The sequence below is a fragment of the Pseudopodoces humilis genome, chromosome 7, assembly GCF_049639895.1.
Source record: "Pseudopodoces humilis isolate 2021_Gansu_Grassland_sample_001 chromosome 7, ASM4963989v1, whole genome shotgun sequence".
Lineage (NCBI taxonomy): Eukaryota > Metazoa > Chordata > Aves > Passeriformes > Paridae > Pseudopodoces > Pseudopodoces humilis.
The window spans coordinates 53,324,348-53,351,416 of record NC_142206.1 but is presented as its reverse complement, the minus strand read 5'-3'; the positions used below and the strand labels follow the sequence as shown (position 1 = coordinate 53,351,416).

Genomic DNA, 27,069 nt, shown 5'->3' with positions numbered 1-27,069 from the left:
CAAAGTCAATGGTTTATTTCAAGGGGTTTTGAATTGGGCTTTGTAGGCAAAAAGGCATCAGCCTTGTTTCAGACTCCAGGAAGACACATTGGTATTTCCATTCCACATCTATTTGTAGCACAAAAATGTGACTTTGTTCCTTTTTAGTCCTGTTTAAATGTTACATTACTTTAAAATAAGGTCTGTCTGGAAAAAACAATCAAGTTTGGAGATGGAATTATCCCTGGAGAAGCTTGGAGATCCCCCTAGTTAGTGAATGAGGATCACCTTGAAGGAAGTTAAGAAGAACCTTGTGGTTGTAATTCCCCATCCTTTCTTCTGGAGTCTGTCAGTAGCTGTGTTGTGCTTGATGGTGATCCCAGCACACGCAAACATGCACACACAAACACATGCACACACATTCTAACACAGCCACCAAACCCCCCATACAGTCATCACCTTACTGCACAGCCTGGAGAACATGAACAGCAGCAGAAAGGGAACCTTTCCATAATTTCTGGGGAAATGCTGCAGTTGTAGGCCAACTTACATAACTGATTTAGCTGAACAGAATTGCTTTCTGCCTTTAATCTGCTCAACAGTTTATCTTTGCAGTCGTGATCGGCTGAGCTCTCTTTAAACCGTTATGGATTAGCGTTCTGCTGAAACACGTTAAAAGCTTAGCTTTGTTTATTTTTGTCAAGAATGGGGGAGGGATATTAGGTTAAATGTTCAAGCAGCAGTTTATGAATGGCTGTTTCTCTTGCACAGCAATCGATATGCTCAGGTACCAAATGCAAGGCACAGCTAAATGCTTTGAGTGGCAGCACCAGTGGCTGGAATAGGAATATTTGTGAACTTACTGTTAAAAATGAAATAAAAAAAGAAGGAACTTAATAAACTTGCATGATTATTTTAATCTATAAATACAAAATGTAATCCAGCATTCAAACAGTTCATCACACCCACCAGCTCTATATGGAAGACCAAAGAGTAAATTATCTGAAAACTTAATTAATAAGGCTGGTTGAGGATTTTACTAAGTTTGCATTATTGATGTAATTTGGAAACAGAAATCCTGCCAAAAGCAATCTTTCTGTCATTCAGCTGCAGGAAAACAATACACCATAATGGAAATAAACCACCAAACAACTGGAACCTCATCCACACCACTTACAAAGAGGTGCTCAGATAATATTAGCCAGCTGTTCAGTTAATTTTCACAGTGGATTCATCAACTATGCAAGTGGTTGTTCCATTAGAACATGACTGTATGGATCCAGGTTCAAATTTCTACTACAAACTGATGATCACAATATACCAATCTAAATTAAATCCAACAATTACCACACTTCTTTGACCTCTGTGTAATCAAAATGATTTGCAGATGCCAGCCTGGAATGGAGTAAGAGGTTGTGTTCCTGAGTGCTGCCAATAATCCTCTGGAACACTATTTCAAGGAAACACTGATTCTGTGAACAGTTGTGCTGGCAACCCTATAATCTTGGAACTTTCTTATCTAAAATGGAGGAAGTAGGCACTTTTACATTCTTCAGAGCAACACAGACACTAGAGAAGTTCAAAAAATAGTGTCAAGTAGTGCTAGGAAAAAATAAAAACACAAACCTGGGAAAGCAATTCAGAAAAAAAAAGGAGGAAAAACAACTTCTTTGTAATTTGTCTGTTGTTTGTTTTGCTTTCTTATGAGATCTTAATTCTGCACATTCCAGTGAATGGCCATTTGCTATTAATTTATCTTCTTTTTGACAGCAAGTGGAGCACCATTCCAGAGTTTCAACATTCCCTTGATGCTGCTCTGCTTAATGCTTGTGTGCTATTTAAACAAAGCATATTCCAACCAAATCTGACTATATATGGAATTCCCTGACAAGTAAAACTTTGGATGCCATACAAAAAAGAGCCATGAAAACAGAATGCACACAAACTCCACTCCAGATTGCACAAACTGGGCATGTACTACACCAGGCTCTTGGTGGCAAAGGTCAGGTACCCAGTGTGCCCAACCACCTCCCTCGGTGGCACGCCACTCTTGAACTGCACAGTCCCTTGCTGCAGATTAGCACACGGGCTACCTTGGTGTGATGGCTTGCTGCTGTCAAAGCCAGTGCTAGAATTATCCTCAGCTGCTTTTCCAAGGTCAGGGATTTGCAAACTAATTGTCCTTACATTGTAGACTCGGAGCAGAATTTCCAAGGTGTTAATCTCTGTAAAACCATATTCTTCCATTGCTAGGCAGGTTCTTTGAACTTGTTCAATGCAGGGGGAGAAAGAGCAGATGCGGCCACCTGCAAAATAAGACAGGTAGTGGAAAAGAGAGCAAAAGCCAAAATGAAGCTCTTCCCATCTTTTTTCAAATTCTCCCAGATGCCCATAGAATTACTATTATACAGACAAAGTGAAAACATTCTTCAAGAAAATCTTCACAAAGCAACTTTGTTGGTTTATAGTGTCAGCACAAAATCAAACACGGACAACTCTACAGCATGCTTCAGACCCTTTAAATAAACGACAACAGCAACTTCATTCATCTTCTACATCTAATGTTGCCCTCGACATTTGTTCACAGCAAAACTGTTAAAGTTGATCCCTTTAGAGCAGTGACTCTTTTGGAATCACTCTCCACTGTTCTGGACTGAGGCACCAAACTGCAGCTGGCATGTACACAAAGCCAGAAGTCATTCTCCACACGCTGCACAGCGCTGTGTGCACGCGCCCCTGACAAAAGCAGCTGTGTTTAGTTGAGAACGATGGTATGCATGGACAGAATAAAGGGATCTCTCCAGGCCATAGATGGAGTGCTGTTAAGGCCTCACCCTTTTAGTCAAGCTGGCTAGCATGTCTCCTGAGCATTGAAGTTTACTGGGTATCACATTGTGCAGGCTTACAGTAAATGCTGTAAAACTCTAGGACAGAACTTCTAAGTGACAAACCAACACTTGTCTCCTTGTCTGTGCACAGTTCTGATTTTTGATTCTTAGTACAGAGTATTAATAGGCCCCCTACACCTTCCTAAGTGCTACAATGTCACCTTAACAGCTGAGAATAGAATAATTCAGATTTACTCTGAAAAGCCACAGCCAAATCAGATCAAAGAATTATAAGGACACTGTCTGCCATAAAGCCAGGGCATGTGCTTTCACCCAGGACACAGTGTCCCCAGGGAAACTGCCCTTCCTGAAAAGCTTTTGTGCAGGAGGAAGGAACACTGGGCAATGCAGCTTCAGCTATTGTTTCATTTATCACAATTAGATGAAAATGCCTGCTGACCTGATTTGCATTCCTTCCCAATCCTCTTCTGGACTCCAGTCAAACCTTCCAATACCAGCCATCTAAGTAGTTAAAGAACCAATGCAAGTCAGAGCAAAGCATCCTGCTAAAAATAGAGGCAATGCTGGAACTACATGAAGCCTGCTTTATCTCAAACTCCCCTTTTTTTTTTCCCTTTTCGTTTCTAAAGTCAGATCTCTAAAAAAAGAAAGCATCAGGTCTGAAAGCGTCACTGTAGCACTCTAGTTACTGTGCAGCAATGATGTGCTGGGTACTGCCTGGGAAAGAACACTTTCCACAACCATTAATCCACCATACGCTAAGTAGGATTTAATTTTAGTCCTCAAATAAAGTCTCAGCACCAAGGGGTTCTTATCATGAATCTTCAGAACAAAGTACCCTGGACAAGTAATTCCCTGGAGTGACAATTAAACCCCAAATCTAATAATCACCTGCAAAATTAACGCTGGTATGTGTCTTTATGAACCAAGTCTGTTGATGCTGATTTAATTGCACGCCCAGTCCATTAACTCCCATGAAATTAGATTTGTATGTTCATCAGGATGGCCAGCACTACCAAAGTGTTCCTGAATCTGACAGGTAATCCTTTCTGGCCAAAGAACTTACACACTTCTACCATGCTTGCAGATGTAAAACAGAAAAGCTCAGGAAAAAAATTCTGTTACATAATTAGAAAGCTACTATGATGCACGCATGTTACAAAGAAAGAATTTATATTCTTATTGTGTAGGGAAATGAACAAATGTCTGACTTAACTAAATGTCAGTTCACAATAACTCTTTGTCTGCAAAGCAAGAATCTGCCGAGAGACCAGAGACTACTACTTCATTCAGGCTTTTTGGTTTTGAGGTTTTATATTGCAATAAATAAAAAAAAATATATTTACATTTACAGTAACTCTGTTCTTATTTATTCTGACTCTAAGGGTTTGAAAATATGTTTAGGCTTTTGAATTCACATGCTCTGGATTTACAGTCAAAAACTCAAAGCCTGCACACAGCTGTTGCCATACAAGCAGCAAAGCCACCTACGGTTCTAGTCAAGCCTTGAATTAAAGGCAGAGCACCCTTCCTCTTGCCTGAGGCTGGTCAGCTGAGCACAGCACATCAACACCAAACTTGGTGAAGATTTATCAGGCTGCCTCCTCACAACTGCTGGGGGAAGTAGGGTTACAGAAAACAGGCTTTCAAGCTGTTTGGTAAGGAAGAAAGCTCCTGCTTGCAGTAGCAAATATCCAAAGGGCAAGCACAAAAAATAAATTTACTTCCTGCACTGCTGGAAATTTCTCAGGTGTGAAAGATGAGAAAACAGTGAACTGCTGGTATTCCATCTAACTGAGGCCATCCAATGGGTTTTAATAGTTCTGTCGATTTTGTTTTCCTCTTTCATGCCTATTGTTCTCATTATTTGTATACATCCCTCCCAAATAAACATACCTACAAATGGCTTAGAAGAAAACCCATCAAGCATCTGATCTTACCAATCTTAACAAGTGAGAGGAGGGTCCCTCCCCTCTCATTTTTCCTGTACTGTGAGGCAGGCCAGATCTGACTTGCAGCTACAGGCTAGAATTATTTGATTAAGCAGATATTAGGAGCAAAGATTGGAAAGCTACAGTTAGCAGAAGGCTGAAGGCAAAAATGAAATTGCAGTTCCAGACTGCGAAAGGCTGTCTAAAATAGAAACATTTGTTAAGTTTCAATTCCTATGGTGTGTTTAGACCAGCAGAAAAAAAAAAAAGTAGAAGACCAGCACTCAGAAGGACATGTTAATTTGACCCAGGAGCAGAGACGTTTTCATCTTTAACAGAGCTGATGCTTCTGAATTCTGCACACTGTGGGCTGCCCTCTGTACCCAGCTGGACTACCAGCTAGGCAACACCCCTTCTGTCACAATTACCAAACAGATATAAATCTAGATTTCAGCATTCACAGTTCTCAGACTCTGTGAGAGCCCTCTTGTCCTTTAGACACCAAGAGGCTTTTAGGCCTTAAAGGACTTGAATATGCATTACTTTGTCTTGCCATGCCAAGGATTCCTTAGTGAATGAAGAAAAGACATGAACTCCCTCGCTCTCTTCTCCTCTCTGGGGCATGTTGCTCACAAAGGGGTGGACTAGACTAGAGAGCAGTGAAAAACATCTGAATGGAAACTTTTTTGTACAAATTGGGTTTGAGCTCTTTCAGAGGTCTCCTTTTAGGAAAGCTACCGTTCCTAAATTTGGTTAATGAGATCTGTGTGTCATCATAAATTGATATAGTAATTATGAGAGATTAATCCTGTTCACATTGGGAAGCTGTGTGAGCTTTTTGATCTGAAGAGCTGTCTAAAAATGTGTTTATTCATGTATAATGCATCTGACAAGTGCTACAGTTGAGGAGAAGAGAATAATGAGACTCTGTGAAAGACTTAAGTTTTTTTTCTTCCTTCAGTTTTACAGGCACCAAGTTAGTTTGAAGCATTTAATGAAGAGGTTAAATGTCCTGAATCCATAGCCTGGAACAAGCCCACACAGTCCTGGCAGTCACTGCAACCAACAACAGGGTAGAGAGGACATGAAAATAGAAGTACAATTCAGACTGGGATGATCAGAAAAGTGAGCTTAAGGGAAGAGGGAAATAGAAGATTTTCAGCCACATAGGACTGTACGTTTCAATAGACTGTATCTAATTGGTAATTGAGGGAGACACCATTGCATCTCTACAAGAGGCCAGTGCCTCGAAAGTTGCCAGAATGTTCCTGTGCAACTCCAACAAAGAATTTTGTTTCTGGTTTGTCTGAGCAAGAACTAACATCTCTACCAGTTCTGTTTAGCTAATAAGTGCATTAGGTTTCAAGTGTGGAAAGTAGCAATGCTACCAATTGACAAGAATTCCAGTGCGTATTTAAGATATAGAAAACATGCCCAAGAAATTATTTTTGTAGGTTATTGTATGTGTCACAAGTGCTCTGACAGGTTCTTTCATCATCCCAGTATTACTCAGATGATGCACATGTAGTGCAGCACCATTAAGTTTTAGGGAAAAGGGCCAGAAATTTTAGAATGATCCTGTGACATAAAGAATACAGCACAGCATTTTTACCTCTGGCAGAAGAACACAGCTTGGTTTTGGGACTTCAGTGCATTGTCATATTTGGAAGGTTACGTTACAAAGATCTCAAGAAAGAAAAAAACCACACAGGCATTATCATTGTGTAGGGGTGAGGCAGGACAGTCACTGAGCAGCATCACTGTGGCATTTACTCTATGCTAGTAGGACACTAAAAATATTGTCTCTGCAAAAGGGGACAGAATGTCCTTTAAGTGCGTGTGCTTGTGGGCGATTTGATGTAGCTTCCCTGACAAGTGAAATTAGAGGATTTGGCTGTTGGAAGAAATTAAAGGATGTTTCTTGATTCAGAAAAGAGAATTTTCTCCCAGTCACTTGCCAGCTCATTAATAGGAGCTTGATGTGATTTTCTGCAACTGTGACTTTAACCTCTGCACTTGTAGGCGCATCATTCAAAAGGAATTTATTCCTGCTCATTATTATGGACTGGTAAAAGCATGTAACAAAGAAATTAAAAAATCAGTTGGATCAATACTGGGGAAGAAAACCTAACAACTTTCTTAAAGGATCCTTTAATCTCAAACTGCTTCCTTCCAACTGTGTAAAAGCCAGTAGCTTTGGCTGGCCTCCCACAGTGAGGATTCTGATGCAGGAATCCTTCTGCTGGACACCCTACACATGAAAGAATCACTTGTGCTTCAGGCCAGGCCCGCTGTGTGCACCTGACCTGTCAAGCCCTGACAGACCCAAGCTAGGGATGAATTAGTAGTCCATGTACTTCACATTGTGAGGGACAGAAGCTGCTCCTCAAAGCCACACCTGGGTGGTTTAAAACTGGAACCATGAACAACTTCTGGAGCTCAAGAAAAATCACCAGTGAGGCTTCCTGTGTGGACATGGAAGTGCAGAGGCCCAAAAAGGGAGACGTTCAAAGCCAACTTTACCTGCAGAGTTTTCTGGGGAGAATTGACAGCACCGTATTACCTGATTTACGTGTTATTTCAAGGATCAAAATTTGACAAACTCATAATTTAGGGGCTTACAATGCTCCAGAGAGAATGAAAAAAATCTGAATTTAAGAGTAAAATCTTTAAAGAAAGAAAGGAAATAAAAGAGAGGTGGTTTTAATAATTTTGTGACTCAGACTGTTAAACACCACAAGGAGCAACTTAAAATGCAAGAGGCTAATCCAACCTAATACATGGCTGTAATTTTCCATCCCCCTACCTGAAAATTTAAAATCTGTATGAAAATTATTGTACCAGTGGGTTTCTCCCTCATCTTCCACAGCCTTGGAAGAAATAGACAGTATTTATGAGAGCAGAGTAGGTGGGTGCAGAATTATATTCAAAGCACTACAGTATTCAGCTGTGAAATGACTGTGAGTCAAAAGTTTCAGGGCATTTAAGAACTGTAGAATATTCAGGATATTTTTGTTACCTCACAATTTTCTCATTTTCCTAATTTTTATAAGTTTAGCCTGAAGGGGTTAACGTCAACTTTACAAAAACCATCATGGTCAGATATTGGGAACAGCAGCTATGACTACAGAAAAGCATTAATCAGCAGATGCTGCAGAAGAAAAACAGTGCAGGTCTGGAAAAGAAAGGAAGTTCTGCAGTGCAGCAGTGCCTCAGAGATGCTACAAGCAGCTTTTCTGCTGAAAGTGTGACTGGTGACATCAGCACAAAAGGATGCAGCTGAGATGCAAACCTGAACCACGGTGGAGAGCAACACCAGAGAACAAGAACGTTCTAGTTACAAACCTACTGTGCCATTTCATTCTTACAGCTCTTCACAGGTTGGCAGTGCTTTAAATGGAAGACCAAGCTGCTCTAAGTAGTGTATTTACAGCATACTGGAAGGCATAATGTGAGTGATAATTGTACTCTGTAAAGAGGATCATTAACACTCAGCCTACGAGGAGCTGCAACTATTCAGGACCTTGAGCTCAAGTAGGAGAGAAAACACTGATCTGATAAGGTTTTGTTAAGGTTGAGAACTCTCCCATATTGTCTCAGCTGAACTCTCTATCACAAGTATTGTGGTTTTAAGGAAGAGAGTAGCTAATGCTGTATTATTGAATTTGCTTAGTTCTGATTTAATTCAAAATACCTTAAGACTTTAGGGACTAAATTACTACTAGCTGTTGCATGGCACATCACACCAAAACCCACAGTGTGAATGGTTCAAATGTGACCCTGTCCAGATCTGAGAGAGAGGGCGCAGACAGAAAGGAGTGGAATTCATTTCCTGCAGTGATGCTTTATCACTACAGGGACCCTTGGAATGGGGTTGAATAACAACAGAATGTGCACAGGCTGTACTGCAGAAGAGCTTTAACTCTTTGAAAACAAAACAAAGGAGCACTACTAAATTATCTGCCTGTGGTAGGGAAAAGGAAGCAGTTACAGATAACCTTCTGCCGTATTTTATATTTAACAGCAGTAAAAAAACCACAACAAAACTACCCACATGACTCAGAATAAAACAGAAAAGTGTGTAAGTTTTTGCATATTACTACAACAATCAATTATCTTTTATATGCAAAACAGGTTTTGTTTATATGCAAAATAGCAAAATTTTAAAAATGCCCCCCATCAGTCAGGTATCAAGTTGCCCAAAAGAGAAGCCTTAGACCAGCACCAGATCTCAGACATGGGTGGCTGGTCGCAGCAAAAACTGCAGCAAGGATCACCAACTTCACTTTTTGAGTGGTTCATAAAGTGAATGATGCCACTTCACAAACACAAAAAATGTCAATTTTGAAGTCTTATTTATATTGCCTAAGCAGATGTAACCTTGTAGCATAGCACAGAAAAGCATAGCCAGATGGTATGGCCGGTTTGGGACTATAATACTTTTTCGAGGATTTCAAATGCTGGAGTGAGACAAGGATTCAAAACTTGGAACTGTTCAAGCAGCCCTGCTTAGTATTCTAAGCATGCACCACTTAAATAATTCAAATTGGACTGCGCAATGCAGCGCCTTCTAAGCTGGGAAGTCAGCTGAGTGTTGTACTCACTAGATTAGATAATTTGAGCATGGGAAGGGCATTGCACAGTGCAGTGATTTCCCCCCCCCAGGGCACACTGGAAAGCTGCTACAAATTGAGCTGTAACCACTGCAGGTACAGAGTGTTAACAGGGCTCACTCTATTTATTCACATTTTAAAGAAAGTGTGTTATGTGTGTATCACAAAGCTTTCTAGAAAATTTTCAGTGGTAGCTGAAGTAGCCTAACAGCAGGGCTGGTCCTGACTCAGCAAGGCAGTGCACATTCAGTGACCTTTAAGAACAAGCTTAAATCTTGTGATTTCAAGAAGACTTAGCCATCCACTTGAACCCCAGCCTGTGATTATATATTTTTAATAAAGAACGGGGCCTTGGAACATAACCAAGTTTTTTTTAACCTCATGTCCCAGCACGGACACTGCTCAGCACTCCATGCTCTCTTGATTAGAGAAGCCACTTTTGTAGATGGAAGTGAAAGTTAATTCAGGTCCACGCTATTATGACATTCATTAGAGGAAAACTTATTCCAGGATAAAAGAATTATTTATTAACTGAAGCTAATTTTTCAATAGGGAAAAGAGATATAATAAAGTGATGAAATCTGTGCAAAACCCCAACATCAGTTCTCACTTGCTGCCACAATCCCAGAGTAACTGGCATATGCTAGAACATCCTTTATGTTCCATTCTCACTGCATCCAATGGCAAACTCCTCACTAGCTCCAACTACAAAGATTTAGGACATAAACTGGCAAGCATGTGTAAGTGTAACCACATCTTTTTTAACATTACTGTTGGGGTGCTCTGTTAAATAGGTACAAATCTGCAATGATTGGTGTGAACTGAGGCTGAACACCTTTTATACAAACACCTTTCCACTGAATTGCCAAAGAAATTAGCTTTCAGCATTTATTGTTACTTCTGCTTCCCACACACCTCTGATCTAGCAAAATGCACTTGAGAATGGCTCAAAGGAGTTTTTATAAACTGCCCATGCTAACTGTAGCAGATTCACCGGCTGGCAGGAAAAAATTGTTTTTCTTTCAAATCTTCCACTGTAAATTGAAGATGCCTTTGGAAGGTTTTACAGCCTTAGAAATGCCTGGAGACTGACATTTGAGAACAGTGATCACACAAGGTAAGGGAGCACATCTAGTGTACGGCTCAAAGGCAGAGATATGTGCATAATACTTCCTGAACAGAAAGAGAAAAATGCAGTTACCTTCAGCTTTTAATGCTGACTTTGCATGTCCTATGGCTTCCCATGGAGATGGAATATCTAGGAACACAGCATCTGCAATGTTTGAGACCCCAAAGCCATTTTTGCAGACATCCTGGTTGGTCACTGTGACCAGGTGCTCTACCCCATGCTCCCGAAACTCCTCCTGCGCCTTCTTAGCCCTCTGTTGATGGAATTCCACTGTGTACAGGTGCCCGGTGGGAGCCACTGTCCGGATGAGAGCGTGGGAGAGAGACCCACTGCCTGTACCTAGAAAAGACAGCTCATGAAATTCAGTTTGTCAGTGCCAAACATCAGAACTAAAGTCTTCTGCATTAGTCTTCCTGCTTGGAACACCTGTTCAAAACTCAAATGAACACAAACTACTGTTTCAGCTCCTGAAAGAGAACAGTCCTTCCTTCACAAGGAGGGAGGGGACTAGGTGACCTAGGAAACAATCTTCTGGGTCCTCAAAGCATTCATTAAAAATTCAGGCAAACCCAGGATCTGTCCTATCTCACTGGAGTACAAAAGTAATGCCAAAGGTCAGCTATAGCTCTAACAACTGCCACTGGAGAACATGAGGAAGTAAATGCAACAGGAAAAATTCAGGGAAATTAACTAGAGAGGTTTTTTTCAAAGTGTCAGACTCTTCCAGGGTGAAAAGAGATTAAGGCAAATTTTAACGGATTTTCAAAACCTTATACTTCACTAAACAAAGAAAATATGTTGGCATGGGTCCATGCTTGAAAATCCTATTAATATCCATGCAAACAAATGGCTGTCAGGATACAGGTTTTTTTTTGCACAGATCTCTTAAGAGACATCCTCAACTCCCACTGGAATTACCCAAAACTAAAGCCTCTTGGCTCCTTGAAGGCACACTGATCAACCACCTGTTTTCACAGGTCACTTACACACATACACACCTACACAAGCTTAACTTAGTCTAACAAAATCTATCAAAAAATTGTAGGTAACTACAATTACCACATTCAAACAGGAACTGACAAGACAAAGATTTTTTTCCTTGTTTTAGTTTGATAATTTAGGAAACCTAGTTTAAATGATCCATTGGCATATTAAATAGATGGATGACTAATAACTAAGATTTTCACTTAAGAAAACATCTGTGTGCCAATTCCCATTGCAAATTTGTCACTCAAGTGGCATTCAACAGAGTAACCTCCCAAATTCAAAACCCCACAGCAACCCCAAATTATCTGTGTTTATTGATTCATAATTCTGTGCTTAGAACACATTTCTCCTGTAGAAATAAAATCTATTTCTAGCTATTTTCAGTGACTGTTTAGCCTGAGGCAAGTTCTTTCAGCTAACATAAATCTTAAAAAAAACTTAAAAAGGACAGAAATCTGAAGTACAATAGCTCAGAAACAACTAGAAAAGAAATTAATTAGGGGGCACAGGGGCTGGTACAGCCACTTAATTGGTGCAGTATTTTCCATAATCATACAGGAAGTCTGAGTTCACTGGCAGATCCCAGGTTCTTGCCCTCTAGTCACATAAGGGGAGGAACACTGCTGTGGCACCATATTTAATCTGACAGCTCTGAAAGGGGAGACATTCAGACTGTAAACAGAGCTCAGGGCCCATATTTGCCACGGGATCAAGCGGCCGCACCGCAGAATTGCACTGCTCCTCTGCTTCCCTCTGAGAGGGCTCTGACCCCAGCGGGCAGACTGGAACCCCCCCCTGCAGCTTCAGCAGGGCAGATTACAGAGGGAAAGAGGACCTAGAGATTTTAGCACTGGCTTCAGAGAGGTCCATGAGAAGAGAAACTTTTACATTCATTAAATGCATTTAATAAAGTGAAAATACAGGCATTCAAGGTATTATTAAAATAAAACAAAGGAAAAGCAAAAGACACCTACATGTGCATACATCAAAAAACCACCCTGTCACAGTACTGGAAGGTTCTAAATGTCAAACTGAACTTTTCCCTTGTCAAAGGAGTAATGGTAGCACAGCAGCCAAGTGATTGTGCAAACTCAATAATATATGTGCACAACAAAGAAACAGCATTCCATTGAGAGGTTTTTAATGACAAAAGCAGGGAACTATTGCTCACAGGATATTAAAGACTGAAACTCTTAACATTTCATGCCAAAAGGGAGGATTACACCACTGAGAACTATTGTAAAATGAGGGACTTTAATTATTTTACCCCTCAAATGTGTAGTGCTGCACACTTTCTGCATCTCTCTGCTAAAGGAGAGAGCTAAGGGAGAGCATTGCTCTAAAGGAGTGAGTAGGCCTGGGCTGTAAGCAGAATAGGGAGGCAGCTTGGACATGCATCCAGTTTCCTTGTTCATATTCTTCTACATTTTTAATCACTTTCCTTTTAAGTCTGCTCTTAATAAAACCACAGAAGATAATATTTATCTCCTCCATAGGAAAACCCATTAAGATTTTCTGGCTTCTTTTCTAAAACTCTTCTTTTATTCACAAAGAATCCAAGCCAAACCCTGAACTAAAACCAAGATGCTGGAAGTCACCACTTGCAGGCATATTACACACAGAGCTTTTGTTAAACAAGGTTCCCAGGTTATTGTTGACTGGTTTATTGTTTATTGTTGACTGGTTGCCACAAACATGAGAACAATACATATGTATCACATTTTAACATATCAAATTCTATCACATTAATATTATTAATGGAAGTATTTCTGAAGATACTGCCTGCCTTCTCTGTGATAACACTCTCAAAACTGCAGGAAACAAGGAACAAGATGGTTATGAATCACCCACTATTGTAATTTCTCCTTGAAAATATATTCTGAACCCAGACATGTGACATGATGATGACCCTTAACTCTCATGTGCTCAAAAGATCAGCACATTTGATGTGATCCATTAATATGAGAGTCTGGCATGAGTCCATATCTGCCACAAGCCCTAAAGCCCAACCAGCACTGTCTACACAAGGCAGGGGTTCAACCCTATGTTTTTGTGATGCTGTAGAAGGGGAAATTAATGTTTATATTCAGTTTCTTCCCTGCAAATCTACAACATTCAACATTTCTGTCCTCCTTCTCAATCTCTCTTTGTCCTTATTTCAGAATTGTTACTGAAAAAAAGCAAAATATGACTCAAAGAGTCTTAGGCACCAGTTTGGAGTAAATTCTAGTCAGGTACAGGTTTCCTTGGGAAATGAAAGGTATCCTCAGCATGATACAGAACAAGTCAGGACAGCAGCAAAACTCAAGGAGTACTACTGCAGACATACTAGAATGCTACCAAACAGAAATAGCATACCTGAATTACCTGTATACAAATGACCAAAACTGGATACTCAAAACTACTATTTTGTATCATAAGAGACAAGATCAGAACTGGAATAACTTCAGTGGATTTTCTTTCTCATAAAGCTGCAATGAAATGCTTGTGTTCCTGATATGACCTAGAAAGCAAAACGTAAGACAACTGATTTATAATTTTTACACCAGGATGGTCCCTTTCTGACAGCCTGCACAATAAATAGCCTTAGAAACTGTTTTCTCTCTACCACAGGACAATACCCACTTATCTACCATGTTTTAATCATGAATGAACTCTACAGAACAGAGGTAAAACAACAACAATTCAAACTGTACTGAAGACAACCTTAGCAGCACAGCTACTGCTTTAGAGCTCACTTAGGTGAGCACTTACATCATTGCTAATTTTCACTTGGAAAATGTGATTCTCTTTTACATTGACTGTTCTGTGATCTCAAACATCTTAGTCAAAAAGCAGACATCTGCATTGCAGGCATTTAATGAGACACCGCAGGGGCCCCAATATGCCACACTCAAAGCTCAACATCTGAGGAGGCAGCACTGTGCAGGGGATCAGCACAGTGTAAACTAGGAATGGGCTCCACTTCAGGCCAAAGGCAGGAATTAAACTCCCATGTTACACCCACAATTTAGGCGGCTAATGGCCCTACACACTGATGTAGTATCCTTTCCTTCTTCTTGGGCTCAAGCATTCTCCTTCTCTGATATGTATAAGCTCTAGGGACGTGTTTTGGCCCTCTCCCAAAACAAGCAGAACACTGCAGTTTTAGGATTTCAGTCCTAACAAGGGGACACCTATATAAAAAACTCTAGCTCAGCGCCTACTGATACCTCCTTCTAATTTGCAGACATGCAACCTATTGATCAGATGAACTTCTTGATTACCCTGACCTCCAACACATCTGTTCTTCTCACTCTCTGCTTATTCAAGTGACAGGGTTTCCACAGAGAAGCCCCCACACACCTCAGCAATCTTGAAACAATGTCCATGTTAAAATAATTTCTCACCTCAAAAGTTGCAGTGTACAATATCTGAGCTGCTCAAAAATAAAGCATGTTATTTCAGCACGGAATACCGCCAAGACTGAGTGTCACCACAGCATCATGCACAGCGCTTAGCTGATACGAAATACAAAGTACGTTTTACACTGTTTTCTGTTTAGTCTGGTTTCCTTATTGCAAAGGATATTTGTCTAATCTCCTGAAATCCTACCCATGCCATAGTTATAAGTGACCTGATTCTTTGTTCCACTACATTTTCTCTTTGCAGCCTATCGCTTGGCTTGTCTTCCCTAGAAATTTCTCATTGTGGTGCTTCTTTTTAAAAAAGGAGCTACAAATTGTCATTTAGGATCTATAGATGTTTACAGCTGTGTGTAAGCAAAAGCATTTTGAAATAAAGCTGAATAAGCTCTTAAGTGCATAAAAAGGTTCATATTGCTTGGAAACACAAGAAGAGAAAAGTATGCAAAGTGTTATTTAATACCGTGTCTCTAAAATATCTAGTAACATTTTAGTAGAACCTAAGCTGCTGATGCAAAATCTGGCTACCCAAGATATTCTGAAATGAGTAAATACAACAAAACAATGACTGTTGCTCTATTTGTCTCCTAGCTACGCCACTTAGCCCTAGCAAATAGTAAGATAGGTCATGAATCAGCCATGAGAACGGAAGGAGCCTCAAAACCAAGGGAAAATTAATCTTGAGACAGAGCTAACAACTCCACCGCTAAAATCTGTCAAGAAACACTGAACAGACGAAGACTGCTCACTGTACATAATAAGTCTGTGTAATGACTTATAATGAACACATGAAAAGATATTAAGCATTTGATGGAAATTAACCCAAATATCTTACTGTGAGGATAGCCAAGGGTCCAAATCATGGTAGCAGAGGTAAGGCACAGGAAGAGCAGGGACAGAGAGAAGGAAGAAGAGAGGGAAGGAGAGAATTTCAAGGCATTGAATGGATGGCTGAAAGAGACAACACTGAATCAAAAAGTTCACTTTACAGTCAAGTTTTTCACAGAAAATTAGCTTAACTGCCTATCTGTTATGGACACCATGCTGAAGCAGGCATTTTAGGCAATAGGCTGAAGGTCAGAGAGGGCCACTGCTCACTGACCAGACCGAGGAGCTGAGGGAAGGATAGTAGGGAAGTTTCCAAGGCTGGCACTGCCTACAGAATAATACGAAGAATTAATTTTCCTTAGAGATTCAAGTGAAGAAATAAATTTTCCTTATAGATTCAAAAGTCTGAATTTTTTAGGAAGGAATCTTCTACAGAATGGACATAATATGGTTAGGTTTAGAGCTGCATGAGAAGTGTGCTTGGTGGTCAGCTGAAATTACAAGATCAAAGTGAGTCCAGAAAGTCTGGAAACAAATGCTTTAGGATATGAACAGCATTCCTCCTCAGCTACATGACAGCCACAAGTCTGAATACATTACAGTGATGCCTCATGTGGTCAGAGGTTTGGTTCACAGAGTCATCACAGACCTACAGAATGGTCTGGGTTGAAAGACATTTAAAGATTCTTTAGTTCTAACCCACCTGTCTGGGGCAGGGACACCTTTCCACTAGACCAGGTTGCTCAAAGCCCTATCCAGTCTGGGCTTCAACACCTCCAGGGATGGGACATCCACAGCTTCTCTGGGGAATCTGTGCCAGGGCTTCAGCACCTTCACAGTAATGGCTTTCCTCCTAATACCTCTTCCCATTCAAACCTATTACCCGTTGTCCTATCACTCCATGCCCTTGTAAAATTCCCTCTCCCCAGCTCTCTTGCAGCCCCTTTAGGTACTGGAAGGTCCTCTAAGATCTCCCTGGAGCTTTCTCTTCTCCAGGCTGAAAAATCCCAGTCTCCTTAGGAAAAGTGCTCCAGTCCCCTGCTCATCTTCATGGCCTCCTCTGGACTTGCTGCAACAGATCCACATCTTTCTTTATTGCCCCTCTGTTGGGGGCCCCAGCATCATTTCAGTGCTTTGGTATTGCAAGAGAATACTGTGGTTTATGACATTTGTACTAATGAGACCTATCTAATATTTCAAGAGGTGCTATACAAGGATCAGGTTCTAATTCTTCTCTCGCTCTAACCTGAACAGCTGCTAAGAGGTAGATAAAGGGAGACATTATAAAACACCAACATAATTAGTTTGGGTACATTCCAGAATATAATTAATACTTCCAAACTTTGGCCTGTACTTTACACTGAAAACAGAGCTGCAAACAATTTACATATACTTATGACACAAAAATAGTAAAGACATGAGCAGTACTTGTCAAAAATCTATAAGCGTTTCACAAGAGTCATAAGCATACAGATGATTTGCTGGGACTCCACAATAAACTCTTAATCATTTATTAAGTATCCATTAATCATTAAGTCCTCATTAATTTTTTATGAGTGTACTCTTAACAAAATCTATACCCAGGCTGTGAGTTTGAAAATTTCATAATTGTTTTTGAGAAGCTCTAGTGTAAGGCTGGGTGGCAGCTCCTGTTACTCCTTCTCTGAGAAACCATGAGAACCAAGAACACCGCTCTCAGCCTTCAGAAATCCAGGCCCTGAGCTTGAAAACCCATTGCTGTGTAGCAATGGATGGGGTTTAGCAATTTTTAATTTGGGATTTAGCTGAAGGGAAACAAAAAATCCAATTAACATTTTTGCTCATGTGAGTCTGATTTTGTGAATGCTGAAGGATCACCGGGATGGTGGTTAAAGTACTTTTGACTAAATTACATTTTGTCTAAATACTACCCTTCATTGAAGCCAAAATATTTCTGAGATTTATCAGGTTAAATGAGGTTTCACATGCTGTACCATTAAGACAGGCACTCTTCTACATCTCACCATGGAGAGAGGACAGTAAAAAAGCCTTGATGTGTGGGGACCAGAAAGAAGGGGATTTTGTTTGGAAAAAGTATTTGAAAGGTTTCATACTGGTTCCACTATAGTATCAAAAATAAACGTAAACCCCTCAGAATGAGCTGGAAAATGGAATTATTATCCTAGGGGGAGTCTAGCCTGGGAAGTTGACATCAAGATTAGATCTGGAGAGTGAGGTGAGACAAAAGAGAAAGATTTAGACTTTTCCTTTATCTAGGCGTATACATATACAATAAACACAAATGGGATTATTAGAATTACCTGACAAGAATAAAACTTTCATACTACTGGGCCACTCACAGCAGGTATTTAAGCAGTTATTTTGAGTTATCATGGTTTTGGAAAGATAGGGATGTTAAAAACTGTATCCAAGTGGGGAATTTCTCAGGGCAGGGACCAATATTTTTGAAACATTTTAGCTCTAATAACAGTGCTAACAATTTTAAAACTCAACATACCTTTATAAATAAGAAATTAGCAGAAGACAGAAAAAGGATCATATTCCTACACTTCTGTCATGAAACATCAGGTAGATGCAGAGTCTCCTTATAGCCTCCACAACAGAGAATGCCTGGGTCATCTGAATTATGTATGTGCTGCTGACAAGCTTGCTCTTCATGTGTTTATTAAAGACAATTAAACATAGTAAAAACTGTATTTTATATATATATATATATATATATGTATGTTTATATATTTTAGGACAAATCACGACTAATCAATTTAAACTACATGATTAAAGTGACATAAAATTAATCCTTCTGGTTATTCTACTCCATTTTTATAATCACATGCAGAAGACCATTTATTCATTCACAGCATTTCAACACGATATGGAGGGTATTTCACCTTGCTTTTTCAATCATTTCTTCTCACTGGAGACTAATTCAAAATTCTGCTACTTTACAATGGCTAAATACACGACATGCTTCTACAGATGAGTTAGTAAGACAAGAAGAAAAGAGCCCAGCTTTTTTTTACAGAGCCTGCTTTGCTAGTTCATAAAGCAACTGTGTACATAAGTTCAAATAATAAAAAAGACAGACCTCTGTGCTAATTAATGCTTAAAATTCACCTAAACTCTGCACCAGCAGGAAGCAGACTCAAGTTTTACCTGACAGGATTTCCTGTCTTGGTTCTACTCATCACCATTGGGCTGGTTCTGTCTAGCCCACACAGGGTTAATCTAGAGCTAATGATTTTGGACAACCAAATACCATTGAATTTAGGATGGCATCAAAGCAGGCGACATCACCACGCTGGAGGCTCCAGTTATATATACCTGTCAAGTTTTTAATTCAATGTAAATCTGCAGTAAGGTCTCTTGCTTCCAAGGTTAGCCAGATGAATTTGTTGCAGCATTCTTTCTTCTTTCCTTTCTTTGTGAACAGTGAACCTTGCAAGCAATACAAGCGTTAACTACAGCTGTAAAACTGTTCACTTTCCCTGGAAAGCTGAAGTTGCTACACAATAGCAGTACAAGCATTAAAATGAACCTGGGGACACTTTCCCCTTAGCAAAAAGGATTGATTTGTGGCTGTGACTTTTGACTCACAACATTTTTGGAAATCATCAAGTGTTTCCACTTCTTAGTTGTTTAGATAAGCAAGAGAATAAACATTTTCATCCTCTCTAGGCACCTTTGACATTATTGAAAATATTTTATGTACAGCTCTGTACATTTGACTAGTCCGAGTGAGACAGGACATGAAGCAATTCAAATCTCTCCCCCCAACCCCCCAAATAATTTATATTTCCCATCCTGTCTAAATATAGCAGGTCCTACAAACCAAATTACAAACTCATAGGACCCAACTATTTTCACAGTATCAGAGGCTTCTGCACAGGGCTTTGCCTGCTTCAAGTGCTGCTGTACAGCAACCAGCTAAATGCACTGACTAGTTCTTAACTGGTGAAACTGGGTGCAGAGATAAATGGTGTTTCAGTTGAATTGGAAAGTGGTCATTATGCCTGAAAAGATGCCCAGAATTATGCATGAGTGGGAACAGGAAATGGTAAACGCAAGAAAGTACAGTGCATCACAGTCCTGTCATGCTGATCCTTTGCCATATCTATGCTTGAGCAGGAAGTGTATGAAACTTCTCCATTAAAATGCTCAAACAGCCAGAAAAAACAAGGACAAACTACCTCAGTTTCTATTTCTCCAAATTACAGAGATTCACTCAAATCAAGCAAGCCTCATACTGCCTATAGCAATAAAGTTATGAAGACATTATTATAAACTCTATGTTTATAGAGTATATAAGTTATACCTAGAAAACATTTATGTTGATTTTCACTCCTTACTTCCAAACTAAGCAAAATCATGATAGCTGTAATAAATGAAACCAAGTTTAGAAATAAAACACAGCTCTGTGATGAACACATCATCCGTTGTACTTAATCAGTGATTGAGGTTGTGGTGCTACAAGCAGATTACTCTTGGGAGGAGAAGAATAAAATTTATGTACTTACATGGTACCAGATAGAAATACTGCCAATTTATTTCTCTTATTAGTTCAACACCCTATCACCAATCTCTCTTTCACCAGGTTATCTCAACTACATCCTCCGAAACTGCTAATCCAAAGTCTGAATCTTGATTTAAATAATGTATTCAAAAACATTTTTAAAGTACTTAACAACCCTTAGAAAAGGGAAATGAAAACATTTACATATTTGTTCTAAGAAGATGAATTAACCAGATGTATACCCACATACATGAGGCTGCACACTGAGGTAGCATCAATTTTTGAAAAAACATGTGCACGTCATAGAATTCTTCAACATGTGGGCAGAGAAAACTGTATCACAGTGGGAAAAAAGTTCAACTTTATACAAAATATAAAGAAAACCCTGTTTTTTCATGAAAGTGTTGGTGTTAGTTCCTAATAAAGAATTTCAACATAATTATTACCTGATTCACATACTATGGAGCCTGGCTTCAGTTCCAACATCATGGTGATTAAGGAGATGTCAGTGGAATACAGGATCTGCGTCCTGTGTGGGAGATTCATGGTCCACAGTTCTGGAGTTGGATGAAGAATGAACACCCATCCTCCTTTACTGCAGGTCACTTTGGAGCCATACTTCTTGCCTATGAGGTCTGTGGAATGCCTGATGACCCCATACTTAGTCTGTGTTACAGTGCCATGCTGGACTTTCACAGGAAACATGGATTCATGGCCCAGGAACACAATAGCTGTGTCACCATCCTTTATCGTATCTCCATATTCAACAAAACTCATGGTGACAATCTTGTAGTTGGCTGATGACTGTCACCTAGAGAAGAATAAATATGTCAGGGAAATTTCACAGGACCACAGTGGAGCTGAACCTACAGACATAAAACCAAGTAATTTTATTTTCTCCAATACAGAACAAAATCACAGTGTGCAAATAAGATGCTAGCAAGAGAGCTCCAGGAAGTTCAGGGATCTGCCCTCCTCTGTATCCTTGATCCAATTACAATCAGTGCAAGGATCCTACAGATTTGAAAATAAGAAGTATTTTTCTTGGTTTATGGTACGTATTAAAGAAAAATCAGGAAATACATTATAGTTTACTCAGCCTGATCCACAATGCTACTGCAGGTTAGTACCAATTTCAGCACCCTGTTCAATTACAGTTCCTGAGCACTCAGACCATGTTATTAAGTTGTAACTTCTATTCCCATCTTCTTGCTTATTTCTTGGTGATTTACAACATAATAAAGACATTCTGCTACTTGCCTGGACCTCAATCACCAGCAATTAGGACCACTAGCAGAAGTATACTTGAAAGTTTTCCAAATGAACGTTTAGAGATAGGCTAAATGCATTAATTTATGCATAAACTTGACTAACCATGTGGGGAAAAAAAGAATACTGTGGCCTTTAATTTGCCATTGGGGGATGCAAAGTAACTGTCTGGGAAGTGATCTCTGCTCCAGCTAAATGTAAACAACCATTTGCAAGCTAATACCAACAGTCAAATCACTTCAGCCCCATGGTCTCAGAGCTGCTTTAGAGAATTACAATTAAATTTTGATGGCTTTTAGAAGACAATCTAGAAATAAGAAGGTGACTTAAAATGAAACCTGACATTGCCTTTCAGATAAAGCAGCTAACTGTCTAAGCTGCAGGTTGATCAGTTCATTCAAGAATTGTTTAACAAAGTAATAGGGATCCCAAAGTTAGAAATTAAAACCTATGACAAAAGGCTTTGAAAGTCAGATTTCTGGTACACCATACCTGAATCAAAAGCAGCACTACTTTTGGTTTCAGAATAATTACTGAATTCCAGCACTTTTCTGTTGAATGTTTAAGAGTCTGGTCCTGCTTCATCATTTTAATTAAAAACCTTCAGTTCTCAAAGTGTAGTCTGGTGTCTGTAGTCTGGTTCCTGCCTGGAACTCCATGTAGCTCAAATTGGTGTTAAGAAGCTAGATTTATCATTTTTCCACTGCAATCACTGGGGTTGATAAACAGATATGCTTGTGGCTGAAACTTCCAAAGCTTATGACATGCTTATTGCATAAGGTGTTCAGATGCCAAGGGAGAAGAGGCTTGTCTGGACATCTGGCGAAATAGTAAGAAGGGCATCCCATGAATTCAGAAATGTATACATAAAGGACTTTATGAGATAGAAAAAATGCTGTCTTTTATAGCTTGCACCTTATGATTATGTTCATGTCTTAATCTTTCATAAATGATACATAGCTCTCATTCCAGATACTTGTAATGCAGTGCAGTTTTCAGCTCTCACAAGTGTCATTTGAAAGGAATGGAATCCGTTTCTTTCACAGTATTTACTGCAGTTACACCCATGTGCAAAAGAATCCTGTAGCAAGCCTGCAGGAACATTGAGTGAATTCCTCTACCTTTGATTACACCAACTGGCTCCCAGCTTCCTTGCCTTCCTTTGAGCCACTACACTTACCACAGCCAATAGTCACAGCAGTGAATCGCAGAATCATCAAGGCTGCAAGGGACATTTAAGATCATCAGGTCCAGCAAATCTATCCATGTCAGTGCACACTGACATCGCAAGTGACACATCTCTCCAGCTCAGACCTCACCTGACACATTATGTTCATATATTTGGGGTAAAATTGGCATCTGTGAGGAATTTTGGAAGTTTCCTTGCGTCGCCCCCTTGTCAAGGAGCACAGTGAGCTACAACCACTTCCAGTATTTTCCATTCCTTGGCAGTGCAGAGGCTCCCGCACTGTTTTATTTTTCCCCGGGCAGCACGCAAGGGATTGGTACAGCACCGCATTTGCCACACGGCGTGGGGGGAAAGGCGGTGGGGGGACGGCAGTGCCGGGAAACTGAGGCGGTGCCCCCTGACACGGGGTCAGGACTTTTCTCTGGGCTTGCCACGGCTGCAGCGACCTAAACGCCCCAGGCGATCCCTCGCAGCCTCACAAATAAAACCACTAACACGATTCTGTGTTCCCTTCAATCACAACGCAAGCACACATCTCTCTTCCCTGACCAGCTCCCACAGGGACCTGGCAGGGTGCCCCTTCCCCGTCCTGAAGCCTGGCTGCTTGGCACGGGGGCATGGGAACCTCCCGCAGCCGAGGCAGGCACAGCCCCCTCCCCGCCCAGGCACACGCAGGCTGGGGAGTCGCTCCCTGCCCCCCCCCTCGGAGGTGACCCCGATGCCAGGACTCCCTTCAGTCCTCTTCCGTATCCCGAGGGCTGTAATGCGGCTCCTGCACCCCAGCAGCGCATCAGCCCGTCCCAGCGGACCCGGGAACCTGAGCTGCGGGCAGGTGAGAAGCACGGACTGGGGAGGGAAGGGGTGAGAGGCGGCATTCGCCTGCGGGAGAACAGCGTTAACCCGTAACGGCCCCGGGCGGCGGCTCCGCGGGGAGGAACGCGCTCGCCCCAGCGCCCCACGTCCCCGCGGTTGCCACCGGTTCTCCCCGTGCCCCGAGCCGTTTACCTCCCCAGGCTCGGCCCGGCGCGGCCCGGCTCTCCTCACACGCGGAGCCCGCCCAGCGCCTCCTTCCGCCTCGGTCGCAGGCTGCTGACGCTCCCACCGCCTCCGCCCCCGCCAGCCCTGCCTGGAGCCGGGAAGTCGCTGCCGCCTGTGCCCAGCGCGGTCAGACCTAGCTCCTGCAGCCTTCGTGAGGCGTCCGTTCCCCTCAGCCCGTCATGCCCACAGTCCCATGGAAGATCCACCCCCCTCAGCACACCCATCCCTTCAGCCCCATCGAGGCATCTGTTCCCCGCAGTCCCCTGCTGACCGCCCCCACCTCATCCTCTCTTTGCTGGGTCCTGAGGAGTGGGGACGGTCACTGACCACCTTCAGCAGCGCCCCCCAGGCACCCCGGTGGGTGCTCCTGCCTTGGGCAGCTGCCCTGACAGTGAAACTTGAGGGGTGCCAGTGGGTCACCGTGAAAAGCTGTGATGGGGACTGATAGCCCCAGTGGGAACTTGGTGCTCATCACCCGTTTAACATGTGGGGTATCTCGAGGGCCACTGCCAGCAGGTCTGAAGACCATTCCCCAGGGAATGACTCTGCCTTTGCCATTGGCAGACCTGGGCCTTACCTCTAGGGCCTAGGTAATCAGCTGCCAGAAAGTTCTGCGTGCCCTTCCCCCAAGGCAGCGTCAGGGAAAGGCAGCTCGAGGCCAACCAAGCTCTTCACAGGGGTTTCATAAGGCTGCAGGAGAAACCACACTGTGGGCTCAGAAGCAGCAGAATTGTTATCTAACCCCCTAACAGCATGGTACTAACTCCTACTTCTGTCTTGTGTTTAGGATTGAAGTTATGTGGAGAGCCCTGCCTGCCCTGGTGCTATGGGGGCTGTAGTCAGGAGGCAAGGAGGAGCAAAGGAGGAGAATATTGCCTCATCTGCTCACGACAAGCCAGGCCACCTGGCATGGGAGTGGTATGGGCATAGCAGAGAGCATGTGAATCACCCTGGACGTGCAGGTAGTGTTCCCAGCTAAATCAGATAACACACTGTACTGTGCTGCATTCACCAGTAACCTGTAATACACAATAAAGGAGAAAAAGGCATCCTTTCACAATCACAAACCCAATAACAGAGAGCTGTATAGATGATGATCTGAGATTTTTTTTGAATTAATGTGGTTCCACCGAGTATAAGGGATTTTTTTCCCATTACCTTCAGTGAGAACATATTTTTTGTTATGGTGTTGACCTGCTCATAGCATAATTGCAGTAGGCTTTGTTAGTTATGAAACTCTTCTCCATCTAATCTAAACATAATGTATGCAGTTTCAGAGGTTTCTTAAACTGCAAACTCCTACTCAGCTGTTTTTCTGACTGGCAGTCATGGCTCTACTGTGCCTTTATATTTGCACCCACTTTGTTTAATTTTTTGTCATTTTTAGTGTCATTGGTTATATTTGTCATTGTTTATGTTCTCATGTCCTTTCTTTCCCATGATGGGCTGCTGTTCAGATCACTATGGGCCTGACTGTGTGCAACATTGAGACACTCAGCAACTCCTCATTTCCACAGGCACTGAGGTCACTGGAAACAATCAGTAATTTTCAACAGAATGCTTAAGCAGTGAGAAAAAATACACCAAGGATAATAACTAAGCAAATAAATTTTATGTGATAAATGGGAAGAGAAGTTTCATTTGACAAGTTAAGCAGATGGAGCTATGGCCAATTTCTTTAATCTACTGGTACATGAGTGTTATGTTTAATTTTCAAGTGGTGTTTAGTTGTAGATTAGGAATTGGAAACAATTCAGTTGTTCACAGCAAGCCAGTTTCTCTTGCTGTTTCCTAATTTGGAATATTATTCTGTGTTTCCAAGATGGTGTTTATCCCCTAATTCTTCAGGTTCATATTACGTTCACGCAAGTAATTTCAGAAGACACGTTCACTAGCTAGCACCCATCTCTTCTTGCACTTGTACACCACACAACATTTATAATTAAGCCTCTTAGGAAGTTAGCTGCATGGCCCATGATTAACTTCCCTTAATTCTTCATTGTTAAAGCTCAGTGCAAAGATCTCTAGAGTAATCAGCCCACCTTTCCAACCGGAAATGTAGCATATAAATCAGTATTCACTAAGGTACCATCCCAGCATGAAAAATGAGTACTGGTGCCTTTATCACTGTCTAACAGGCCATACAGCTTATCCAAAGAAAGTGTTTCCCAGCAGATGAGGCAGATAAAGCGGGTGATCAGAGGCTGTTGACACACAGCACAGCATCTGTAATTAAGTCACTAGGGAAGCTGGCATGGAATGCTGTGACAAAGATAGGATCCAATTTATACACAGCTTTCAGTAAACCTTAAAATGCTGTCTGAGTAAAACCCAGCCACTTCTGACTTACTGCATGCTAGAAATTTGTCAAATAGTGGTGAGAAAAGGGGGGTAGAGGGTGCATTGTTTATCAAACATGTAAATTGGATATATTTTAGTGATTTTATGTTCCTGACTCTCTTTCCACGTCACTCAAGTTCTGTGAAGAAGAGGTGTGTGTTTGTGTTGGAAGTGCTGTAATGGGTGGCACACTGAGACTTCTATCTGCTTACCATGACTGGTATTCCCTGTTCTGCAAGACCGGGAGAAAAAGAGTGTATCCAATGAAACAGATCCTTGGATTTTGGATCTTGAGGTGACCTTGACTCCACAAATCTGCTGAACAATTAAATTACAGAACAGTTGGTTGCTTCTTTGTTTGTGTGGCAAAAGATTATGGAATAAGATAAAAGAAGCCTTCATAACCTACCCTAATTGGCACTTTTTTTTTCTTTTTGGTGAGAATACCACCACAAAAATATGCTGTATTGTAAGAAAATGGTTTTAGTATATTTCTGCTTGAAATTAAGAATAAAATACTTGTGTTTTACATTAAAAAAATCCACAATCAGAATTATTTTGCATTATTGTTTGCAGCAGAGGTAGTCCAGTAATATTACATTTATATTGTGATTTATTGAGGATTCTAGGTACAATTTTACACTTATAATCATTTAATACTTGTTTAGCCATTCATTATTTGTAATTTACACTATTCTGATGCATGAGCATTGTGTGAAACTATTAGTGTGTAGGGGAAGATTTTGTGAGGTTAAAAGTGCAGAGGAGACCTAGAGAGAGGATTTGTTCTTTGATCCGGAAGCTAAGAGACTGGACTTGCACAGATGCTGAGCCCTTGGTTTCTCCTGGAGATCTGTATACTCAGCATCTCAGTCTACTAGGCCTGGAATAGCTCGGAAACCTGGACGACAGCCAAACACAGCACATTTTTATTTGAAGCAGTCTAGGCTTTTTATTTTGCAATGATTTCCTCTATATGTGCATTATTATTATTTTTAACTCC

General features: G+C 41.1%; 1 protein-coding gene and 1 long non-coding RNA gene across 4 annotated transcripts; one reads left to right on the top strand and one right to left on the bottom strand.

Annotated features, from left to right (window-relative positions):
• TRMT61A (tRNA methyltransferase 61A) lies at nucleotides 1-23,832 on the bottom strand. 3 transcript variants are annotated; one of them, XM_014249707.2, is made up of 5 exons: nucleotides 23,694-23,763; nucleotides 21,992-22,318; nucleotides 20,677-21,041; nucleotides 10,574-10,840; nucleotides 1-2,285 (listed from the first exon to the last, which is right to left on the bottom strand). In XM_014249707.2, the coding sequence occupies exons 3-5, from the start codon at nucleotides 21,005-21,007 to the stop codon at nucleotides 1,957-1,959; spliced, it is 927 nt and encodes a 308-aa protein (XP_014105182.2). In that variant the 5' UTR covers nucleotides 21,008-21,041; nucleotides 21,992-22,318; nucleotides 23,694-23,763; the 3' UTR covers nucleotides 1-1,956. The 3 variants fall into 3 exon arrangements, with proteins under 3 accessions (XP_014105182.2, XP_087914534.1, XP_005520155.2); XM_088058408.1 differs by lacking the exon at nucleotides 21,992-22,318 and adding an exon at nucleotides 22,680-22,721 and having other exon boundaries at nucleotides 23,694-23,752; XM_005520098.3 differs by lacking the exon at nucleotides 21,992-22,318 and having other exon boundaries at nucleotides 23,694-23,832.
• On the top strand, nucleotides 23,283-26,534 carry LOC148184036 (uncharacterized). Its single transcript, XR_015773023.1, has 3 exons — nucleotides 23,283-23,520; nucleotides 24,514-24,688; nucleotides 26,204-26,534. It is a non-coding gene; the product is annotated as an uncharacterized LOC148184036 (long non-coding RNA).
• The last annotated feature ends 535 nt before the right edge of the window (nucleotides 26,535-27,069 follow it).